The sequence below is a fragment of the Vidua chalybeata genome, chromosome 9 (genome assembly GCF_026979565.1).
Source record: "Vidua chalybeata isolate OUT-0048 chromosome 9, bVidCha1 merged haplotype, whole genome shotgun sequence".
Taxonomy (NCBI): Eukaryota; Metazoa; Chordata; class Aves; order Passeriformes; family Viduidae; genus Vidua; species Vidua chalybeata.
The window spans coordinates 27,141,967-27,152,830 of record NC_071538.1 but is presented as its reverse complement, the minus strand read 5'-3'; the positions used below and the strand labels follow the sequence as shown (position 1 = coordinate 27,152,830).

At 38.1% G+C, this 10,864-nt stretch overlaps 1 protein-coding gene across 2 annotated transcripts in view; it reads right to left on the bottom strand.

Moving 5' to 3' along the window:
• Positions 1-322: 322 nt before the first annotated feature.
• DENND1B (DENN domain containing 1B) overlaps positions 323-10,864 on the bottom strand; it is a 153,943-nt gene continuing 143,401 nt past the window's right edge. For both annotated transcript variants that reach the window (XM_053950416.1, XM_053950417.1), the window contains 3 exons: positions 10,141-10,220; positions 8,884-9,097; positions 323-7,657 (listed from right to left, as the gene is read on the bottom strand). In XM_053950416.1, the coding sequence (XP_053806391.1) occupies positions 7,106-7,657; positions 8,884-9,097; positions 10,141-10,220 (846 nt within the window). In that variant the 3' untranslated portion in view covers positions 323-7,105. The remainder of the gene's footprint in view (positions 7,658-8,883; positions 9,098-10,140; positions 10,221-10,864) is intronic.

The following is a 10,864-nucleotide window of genomic DNA, read 5'->3' as shown; positions in this document are numbered from 1 at the left end:
CCTACTTTTTGGCAGTAATTTGAAGATCTAGAGCCTGAGAAAAGCTGTTTAACAAAAAGGAATGACTACCTAAGTTTTTTAAAAGATCCAAATTACCACTGAAATTTCAAAGGACATCAACATTTAACATTTGCACTAATCAATTCATTATTGCATTCAAGGAAACACATTCTGCTTTCTCTATATTTGAGAAAATGAAATGTTCTTTCAATGGAGAAAAACTTCCAAAATAATACAGGGTCATTTCAATCTTTATGCCTGATAAACATGAAAACGCTGCTCAGATCAACCCATCAAACAAGAACCCGCATCACCCAAGAAATTTAGATATTGTTAAATTTTATTTTATAGTACAGTGTTGGGCACTTTATGGTCACGTGGAATTCACCAAAAACTTCTACTGATGTCACAAACTTTGGAAGGAAAAGAAAAAACAAACCACACCACACATCACAGCTCACTTAATACATCTAGACAGTGCACTACTAACAGTAGTCTAAGGTCAGAATTACAGTTCTCAAGATGACTTTGAACAGTAGTCAAGAAGGTGCAAAAGCATGGAGTAAATTTGGCTCTAGTTTTGTTAAAATGTCAGTAACTAAATTTTTAAAACTGTAAGGACAATGCTGGTTGTTTGGTGTGTGAGTTTTTTTAATCTCAAAATTATCAATAAAATCTCAATGTATCCTGTACTTTATGCCTCTCTTTTAAGGATTAAAGGCTCACAATAAGGGACATTATTGGGAATGGTTTTCAAGGGTCACAAAAGAAAAGTTATAAAAAAATAATTTAGAAGCATCAAGATACATGATGTTGCTTTGTTCCACGTCGAGGCATTTCTCATATCTGGCAGAGATGTAAAATTAACAAACACAAACTGACAGTTTGCCAAACATCTAAGCATTTTAAATTTCTCTTCCTCCTCAAAAATCATGAAGTAACAGATGTTATGTGCTTGTGTGCAAGCTGCACCAAGATTAGCTCTTCCACAGTGCTTTATTGCCTCATTCAAGTATATTAATTTAAAGAAGGTCTCAAGGAAAAACCAAAGGTTAGAAGAAAATGTACATCAATATACAAAGAAATTAATTTACAAAAACTTAAAAGGATACTGGCAACATTAGTAGATGCTTTAAGTAATGACTTTTGATAATTATGGATGTCACAAACTAAATTCTTGTGGTCACTGTTATGAACCCTCACCTCACTGCTGGTCCTGAAAAGCAGTATTTACACCTCAGCTTTTTACCCATGATTAACAAATGATCAAAGCATAAACTCAATATCATAAATTCTAACAGCTATCCTTCAATTTAACCAGGTTTTATTTTTAAGAGTTACCTGGAACTACCGGTACATGAACATTGTCTTAGGCCTTTTTATTTCTACAGAATGTGACATCCATAATCACTCCCAGTCACTAGAAATATACATTTGCCTCATTAGAATAGATTTCTTCATGTTTTTATCATACAACCATATTTCAAAGTTACATGTAATTTTACACATTTCTAAAAAATACAATTTCACGGATCCGCTTGAAAGCAGATGTGCTGTACTAAATTACTTTGAAATAAGGGGTAATATTGCACAAAATTCACTGAAGATTTGAAAGTCAACACTTCCCCCCCTTCCAACCAAGTTGCTCCCTTATTTTAAACAGAAAGAATGTTAATTCACACAGAATCATAATAAATGTCAACATACTTGAACTCAACTTATTTTCCAAATACTAATACTGTTACTGGATTCTAAATACAAGTGTTGTTAGTATTGAGCTATGTAATAGTACAATTTAATTGAGTACCCTTCACTACAGTACACCTTGGAGTAGCTTCCAACTGTGTTACCTGCTTCATACCCCAACCCAGCAGAGGATGGCAATGGCAATGGCCAACTACATGGGTTGTGGATGTCCCTCTAGACTGAGGTGGCTGTGGACTCACCAGGAAACTCTACAAGAATAAGTGGAGCAGCTTTCAGAAAGACCTGTCAAGTACTTTCAACTGGCCACTGACTGAAACTGTGGAACAGATATTGCAAAACGGATCAAGGGCGGTTTTGTACAAACCAACCGTATCACCCCTTTCCATTCCTTTATTTTCAACACCCTGAGGAACATGAATTCTAGGCCAGCTGTGGTCCATGCTCCTGGGGTGAAGATGAGGACATGTTCTGGTCAGCTCAGATTCTGCTAACAAGCAAACAACACCCGGCAGAGGCAGACATGCCTAATAGCAGCAAGAAGTTACTGAAGACAAGTCACATCACCATTCATACTGGTTTTGCTGGTGCAATTATTTCTACATTCATTCTTCAAAGATTTACTGCAATACCATGGGAACAGACAGCCTTCACCATCCTGAGCTTTGCAATACAGAAGCTGTTTAAGTTTATTAGCCGCATTTGTTTATTTTTTGTTTATTATTGAAATTTTAGGCTGTTGGGAATACACTGGCTGGAGTCTCACAGCACCTGGACTAGAGGCTGGTGCCAAGGGAGGAGATGCTAACTCCTTGGAAATAAAGCTCCTCTGGAGCTCTCCCTGGAGCCAGGGAGGTCCATGGTTAGGGGTTCTTCCTGCAGGACAGGGTACAGTCAGGATTACACAGGGGGCATCTGCAAAAGGGCCTCATGCTGGCACTTGATTATTGCATGAAATGTTTCTTTGATTACTTACATGCATAGAAAAGGTATTTTAGATGCTCCTAGCAATTCTATTATACAGCTGCACCAACAAAACATTGTTCTGTAGAACTGAGTATCATTGACTGTAGGTGAATAAGGAGAAGCTGTTTTAAACACCTGGGTTAACTGTTCTTTTGCCTAGACTTTACATTGCTTACAAGAACACGAGGTTGTAAACTAGCTCATCCTAAAACCTGAGAAGACATCTAAAACAGAATTTTAAAGTCTAAAACAGTCTTCTAATAGATTGGGTGGGATTTTCAGAAGCACTCAGCACTTGTCTAAAACTCTGCCTGAAGTCTGTGTTACAATGCCTGAGAGGGAACTTCAGCCAGTGTTGAGAGTTTCTGATGATCCCACCCCAACAGCAGCAGCACCACTGAAATGCTAAATGACAAGGAAAGGTTCAGTCAACAACTTCTATGACAACTTCTACAACTACATTTTTTCTTCAGAACAAGTCTATTTTTCAGAACTACATGATGCCCAAAAATGTGAGATGGAAGAGCAAACCACTGCCTATTCTACACAGACTGCCCTCTGCATGCATAGAGGGTGGGTAGGGATCACCTCTGCATCCACAGCCCTTCCCTGGTATCTGCAGTTTTCCTCACTACATCTCTACACACGAATGGGAAGGCTTTGACTGGGACAACGTATTTATTATCCATTCTGCAAATCCCACAGGGAGTTAACTCCACAGGCAATATTACTTTTACCTACATGACTGAGCTGGAACCACTGTAACCGAGCTAGAACTGAAATCTGGATTTCTTCAAAGTTACTATCTCTCCTGTGGACTTCAGGCTCTGCTTCACCACACTGCACTGGAACAACCCAGGAATCCCTTTGTCCTTCCACTGCCCTTACTTTTTCCTCCCAAACCAGATGAGTGATATGGCTCATTTTAGGCAGACATCTATGCAAAATAAACTCAAAATTATTAATTTCAAGTCCTGGTTTGACTTTCTACATTGGAAATTTGTTCCTATGTGTAAGTAACAGACCACAAAGCTTAATCAAATAACCTGGTATCTCCCTTAAACAGGAGAAACGGGGAGATTTTTGAGATCCTGAAGAAAAGAGATGTCTCTGAAGAAGACCACAGGAGCTCTGACTGAGAAGAATTCAGTTCTCACCAGTAGCTGGTGATCAGTGTTGATGATTTTCAAAGACACTAGAAGGATTTCCACAACTAAAAAGCATACAAGTATAAAACTTGCAAAGTACTGGACCTGGAAAATTTATCTTAATATAGAACCCACTGTGGTACTAAAAATACTGCATATGTAGCCAATAAACAGTTTCATATTATCACAAGGACAGAGAACAAGAGTGTTGAACCAGAAATATCAGTTTGGACTCTTATCTATTTGGTAATTGGCAATTCTATTCAAATAAGGCACAAATATTAGCCTTTTTAAAAGATCACTGATAGTAAGTGGAAAAGATTCTGTATATTACAGAGTAAAAAATGTACCTACAGTTAAAATCAACACACATATAAGACCAAGCTATTTCTGAACCCATACAAGGTTCAAAACCAAAAGAGACATACTATTTAATGACTGTAAACAAACTATGAACTTTGTAAATAGTAAGGAAACAATGCAGCATAAGCACAGAAACATTTTGACTGAAATTAAAATTCTAAGTTGAATGTTATGATGTTTTAATTAATCTGTTTACTTCTTTTCAGCCTGCATTTTCACTCCATGAAGCAGTGAGTTACTACTACAATGCCTCAATTTTGAAAGATTCCACTATCAAACTTTCAAATTTATGATTCTTATAAAAATTTATGAATACTAGCAGTCTCACATGGCTTCCATATTTATTCCACAAAGCTGAGAACGGAACAACCTATGTGATTATTTGTTCGGTATCTAACCCTCATGTAAAGCCAGTAAGATTTATGAAAGAAGATTCTGAAAACCATTTTCTGGCAGTATTCCTGGACTTAGGTGTTTGATGGTTTTGAAAGTAATAATGGCCATAATTTCTGGTTTTCTTCTATTTTCCTCCTTAAAACATTGATACTGTTTACTTTCTTTAATAAATGAAGGAAACAAAGCAACTTAGATTGAACCATGGATAGAAACATCACGTGAGATGCAGAGGAAAGGAAAAGTTGAACCTTGAAATTCTCATCACAAAATGCAAGGAGATGAATGAAGGAGTGAGAAGTGCTACAAGAACAAAAACCTGTGTATTGCCTATTGCAGCACTATGCTTGGGCAATGCTTAGTACCAACAAGGGAAAATGCCCTCAAGACATTAATGCCAGCTTTAAACAAGGAACCATCAGGCTGCTCTGGAGCTTTGTCATCTGAACAGCAGATGAGCCACTTGGCCTGACCCACTTGGAAAGCTGAGAGTGAAGATTTAAATTATTTTTATAATACTTTAAATTTCTAATAGTGCAAAATATTTTGCCAAGTAACATTTTTTGTTTTTACAAAAGTTCACAATGTATCATGTTGATGCACAAGAGGAAACCAAAGGATAAACAAGTAGTTTGGAGTACAGAGTTCTGGATGTACAACTGCTAACTCTGGAACACTGAGATTCTCCAGCAATGCAGATGCCCTCCAAAATGTTCATGCTTGATCAGACACAGATATTTCTTCAAGATTTTCACTTTTACTATGTTTTAGCTTTGTTGCACTGATTAAAAAATTAATTCTGGAGGCTCATCCTCAGTGGTAAGTACTGGCCCAGCCCTTCTCATTCTGGAACAAGATGAAATTTTGCACTAACCCCAGGTCTCACTCTACTGAGCCTCTCTGGTGAGGTTCCGAACAGTGCCTCTGCCATGACATGGAGCAATTCCCTTAGGCCAGCTGCCTTGTAAGAAGGCAGCCAAAAAAGCCCTTTCCATTTGTGTCAGCTAGAAGGAAAATGAATTAATAAATCTCAGTGAGGCAACTGATATGAAACTCTGTTACAAACTGCTATTAAGGTACTAAAGCACAATCTGATCCAAACACCCAGCCCAGGAACGTGCTCACTCAGACCTAGGCTGAGATTAACAGGAATCATTCATGACAAAGAGGGAAAGAAAAAAGGTTTCATGACTTAGAAGAGCAGCAGAACATTCTTCTCAGGCAGACTTCCTTTTATACCCATGTGCTATTTCTACCAACTTTACCACAAATACCCCTCAAAGCTGACAATTCCAATCTGCTGAAACTGATTAACTGTCTCTTCTGTCTAAGCTGTTAGGAGACAAGGTATGTAAGGTGAGGTGGAAAAAGAAAAGATGAAGAAAATTTTAAAAATTAAAGAGCTGCTCCACAGAGCATCAAAAATGTTCAGACTTTAAATACCCAAATACTTGTCAGGAACACTGCCAGAAGGAAGGAAAATGCTTGTTCTAAATACATTATACATCAGGACCATTTATTTTCCTTCACTGAATTTATAAAGAAGATTTTGTTTGTTCAACTTGGCAAATGAGAGTTAGATATATGCAGTCTCAAACTGAATCTATAAATTTAGCTTTCTAGTGTTACAAATCAGGCACAAATTAGTTTTCCAACTATTAAAATGCCGAAAATAAAAAAAATAATAGAAGTCTATCAATTCCACTTACCCTTTCCTTTCTGAGAATTTTTTGGTGATTTAGTCTACCTAGGGAAACTGATAATGTGTCTTTAAAGTGTCTTAGTTGTAAACAGAAGTCAATAAATGTCACATTATAATTCAGCACTTCATGTACTTTAATAGAAGAGAGAAAACCACTTGCTACCTTTTTGAAGTCTGGAAGACAGAGCCACAGTTTTAGTTTGGAGTAAGTTCCAAGTTATAGTCATAAGAAATTCCTTAATCTATAGAAAGTCTCCTTTCCTCCCCCTGCCTTTGCTGAAGCAAATTCCTGCCATGGAAAATCATTATTGCTGTTTTGTAGATTTGCATTTATCTTCTAAGACAGTTAAACCCCTTCTCAAAAGATTAAGGCAATTATTATTCATTACAAATATTAACATTTGTACATTTCAGACAAATCAGATTGCTTGGTTCATTTCATGCTAATGGGATTAACATAGTACCTTCAAAACCTGGCTACCTTTAGGTGACACCCTTGCTGCTCAGAGGAAGCAAAAGCTAGGAAGCACCATACACTTGCTGTATTTTTAACACAAAGACTAACTAGTACCTGATTTCAGAGTGCATTCATACATTTAGTTCCAGTTTGTGGACCCAACTACAGCCAACAAATGAACCGAGTAAACGTAGAAGCGAATGTCCAATGGCAGAAAATGCATACTCAACTGAAGAGAATTATTTTTGTAACTGAAGATCTCTTATTCCTTTTCTTTTTTTTTGGTTATCATCCTATATGGAGTTACATGGAGTCCTGAGTAGTCTTCCTTTAACATCTGATGGGAGTCAAGTTTCTCTTTTCATACTTTTCTTACGTTTTATTTCCACTGCTACTGCTGGATAAGCTATCCTTTGAAATATTTAAACCATAGTGAAAAGCAGAATTCAGTTTACATAATGACACCACTTCTTGAAGAAGTCCACCTTCTTCTGGAGTTTCATCTCCTTCCTTCCCACCTTTCTCCCAAGGGACCAGAATGGATGGCTGTTGAGCAAGACCTGCTGGGAGCTGATCTTCTGAGGTATTACTTAGTGTTTCATTAGGCTTTGCATACTGACAGGAAGAAAAGCCTGCTTTGAAACTTTCTAGGGAAGTAAACTGGGCACTTGGTCGTACTGAAGATAGGGATGTCAAACTAGTGGTGTCCATCTTGCCAGTAGTAAAGGTTTTGCCACTCTTTTCTTCTTCCATCCTTGAGAGAGATTCTCTCTGGCCAGCAGAAGAAACTTGCTTCCTTGGCGACGGGGGGAGCTGCTTCCCATGGAGAACACTGTCATCCTGGCCGAGGTTCCACTCTGCCTGGTCATTAGCACTGCTGCAGAGCAGGGTAAGGTTGCTCTCACTAGGTGCATTTGACTTGTTCTGAAAAAAAAAAACCAAAAACACGTGTTCATAGTTAATGTCACAAGAAACATCTCTACACTGGTATTTTTGAAACACAAGTATGGGAAAGGATTTTGTATGTTCCTAAATCATGGATTCCCTTTGGGGCTCAGTGTTACAGAATCCCAGACACAATGCAAGGCCAAGTGTTTTTACATTTCCTCAGAGAACACTGTCTCAGCCTAAGGACTGCCTCTGGTACCACAAAGAGGAAGGATTTCTGTCTCCTCTGTCCATTCAGTCTTGGCACAAGCAGTTTTGACAGTGAACAAAGACACAGTTTTCTCGTTTGTACCCATAATATGAGAGGGAGGGGAACTAAAACTAAAACCAGATGGCATTTCCTCTTTGCTTCAGTAATTAATTATACCAATTTTCAATATTAAAGTTCTTTGGTCAAACAAAACTGGGCATTTTATTAATCTAACCCCTGTGTGACCCTCATAATATAAAATTTTACAAGCTTTATAAATATTTGCATCAGTATGCACTGCACCAGTAACAAATCTTCTACTATAGGATCCCTTTCAGCAAAAAATAAGTGTTGGACAGCTGACATGTGCTGGAATTCAAAAACACTAAGTTTTTTTGGCTAATACCACAGCACTGACTTGGTGAAAGTTTTAAAACGGTAGGCAAGCAGTGTGTTTACACTAAAAGACCAGTGCAACTCTACCTAAAATAGGAACAAGGAGCCCTCTTAGAAAACTCTGGAGTACTATTCTAGCAGTGTTTCAGGTGCAATTACCACCTGGATTCCATGACTTAAATCAAGAAGGAAATATCATCGTATCACTATGACTAGTCTAAGTCTACAAGGTGAAAAATGCCTTTTAAACCGCATTAAAAAATCCTAAACCAGCTCAAGGCATATCAGATTTAACAGAAAAAAAATATTATATAATATAATATTAAACTATTTGATTAAGTAAATTATTATACTGTTCACAGCTCTCTATGTGGTTACTGCTTTAGGGGAAAAATACTGTTCCAAGATGACTTAGTAACCTGACAATTTCTTGGCTGGTAAAAAACCATCATGCAGTGGCCAGCATGAGTGTACTGTTATATAGCCCCAGGAAGACACATCAGCAATTCTAAGGACTGTGCTGCAGTGTCTGAGCTGCATGTTGTTCATTCCACAAGAGCAGGATTCCACTGTAAATGGACTTGGGTTGGTTTTCAAATGAAAGCAGAAGACTAACCGCAGTCTTGTAATCAATGTCATCCATTGATCTGAAGAAATCCAGGCTCTTTGCTCCTGAGAGTTTTCCTTGATCTGAACTGTGTGTGCTCAGCGTGTCCAGAATCTCTCCAAGCAAGTCCATTTCTCCTTGATGCTGAGTTATTCCAGTTTCACCAGAACCATCACTATCATAAAAGTAAGCAGAAGCTTCTTCGCTGTCTTCTGATGATAACCTGAAAACAAAACTTTTCCATCAGATAGGAACAAAAAAGCCATTTTATTATAGCCACTTCTAAAAGGACATAGGGAGAATTCATTTCAAGAGCTTTGAATGGGAACTGGGAACATAAACCTGGAATATCTTTTTACTCGAGAATTTTCCTGAACACAGAGATATGGTGTCGATGGAGATGTAGTTACCACCATTAGCTGCCTCCTGGCCTAGCCTGACATTTTGTTCTAGTGGCAAGACTGCTACTGCAACTCTTCTCCATCACATGGGCAGATTTACTGAAGTACTGGCTATCTGCAAGGACAACTGGTGCTTTTGTCTGTTACTTCCTCTCTTGCTCATTGCAACATCCTTACCTCAGACCCCCATTCTACCATGGTCTTCTTCTACCTCTATCAATATTGCTACAAAGGCTGTTTACCACGGCTCACTGTTTTTGTTACATCCTTTTAACGCTTCACTAGCTTTGTCTTCCCTACTATATCACAGCCTAAGCTGCCTGATTTTGCTGTCAATGTCCTTTCTGGTTTATATCCAGATGTTCATTATCAAAAATCAACTCCTCAATTCAGAAAATGCCTCAATGCAGCTTAAGCCTCAACTGACACTTTTCCTTTAGTTCTCATATAGGAAGACCTCGATATAAAAGCTCCAAGACATTATTTGTCTTTCAGACCCTTCAAAAAATGTCCCATTGTCATGGCCACAACACAAGCCTTAAAGAATAGATTAGCTGAGGTCACTGCCCACCATGTTGATGAATATTTTGCTGTTTCTTTGTGTATGTAGTCTTTTTATCTGGAGGCTGTGAAGACTGAGGATTATGTCAAGCTATTCTAGACACTATAAATAATGAAAAGATATAATAGCCTGTCCCTCTTTTAAAGCAGACTTAAATCCTAAACTACTTGACATCATCTAGATCCAGAATTGAGCTAGCAGCCTGGACAGGAGAAAAATGTGTCACTTGAACTCCACTTTGCTGAATAACACTTGGTACCCTCTCTCCTCTACATACATAACCCAGCCAAACAGGTTTCTTACTTGCTTGTTCTCTCAATTTCATCATCGTCATCTTCATCCACGGCAACATCCTGGTTACTGAGCCGCTGGTTGAAACGAGTCTGGAGGAAGGACAATTACCATTATAATTTTGTTTATTTTTTTTTCTATTTCATCATTACTTATTCGGAGACCAGCTGCCACTTCACTCATTAGGGCTTCTGAGCACTTCATGAGACAAACCCCATATTGATAAAGGCTTGTAAAGGTTGTTCCAAGTCCTCAAGCATCACCAATTAAAGAGAACCATTTCTCTTCATGGCCTATGGAGGGCTTCCTTATTTATGCAAAGCCTGGTGTGCCTTATTATTTATGCAAAGCATTGATTAGCAGAAGCCTGGATATTGGAGGAAAAGCATCACTCAAGTCTACCAGCTACCCTTTCTTGAAAGCACATTACAAAAAGCATCGTGGTTTAGTACTTTTGGTATTTGCCAAGCTTTGGTTCATGTGGTCTATTGAGCATGAAGAAAAATTGACTTTTGAAGGAGAAAATACAAAGGAAGTTGGGAGTCTCTTTATAAAGCTAAGTTTTGGTTATGGTGCTGCACAGGACTACAGAGTAAATAATATGCAGATCATGAACTTTGCACTAAGAATGCTTTTGTGCAGGATAATTTACTGTGGATTACAATTAATTCCAACCCAGGGCACACTCAGAGCACCTCAAGAGGACTATGCATGCAGGAGCTGGTGTGCTGTAAAT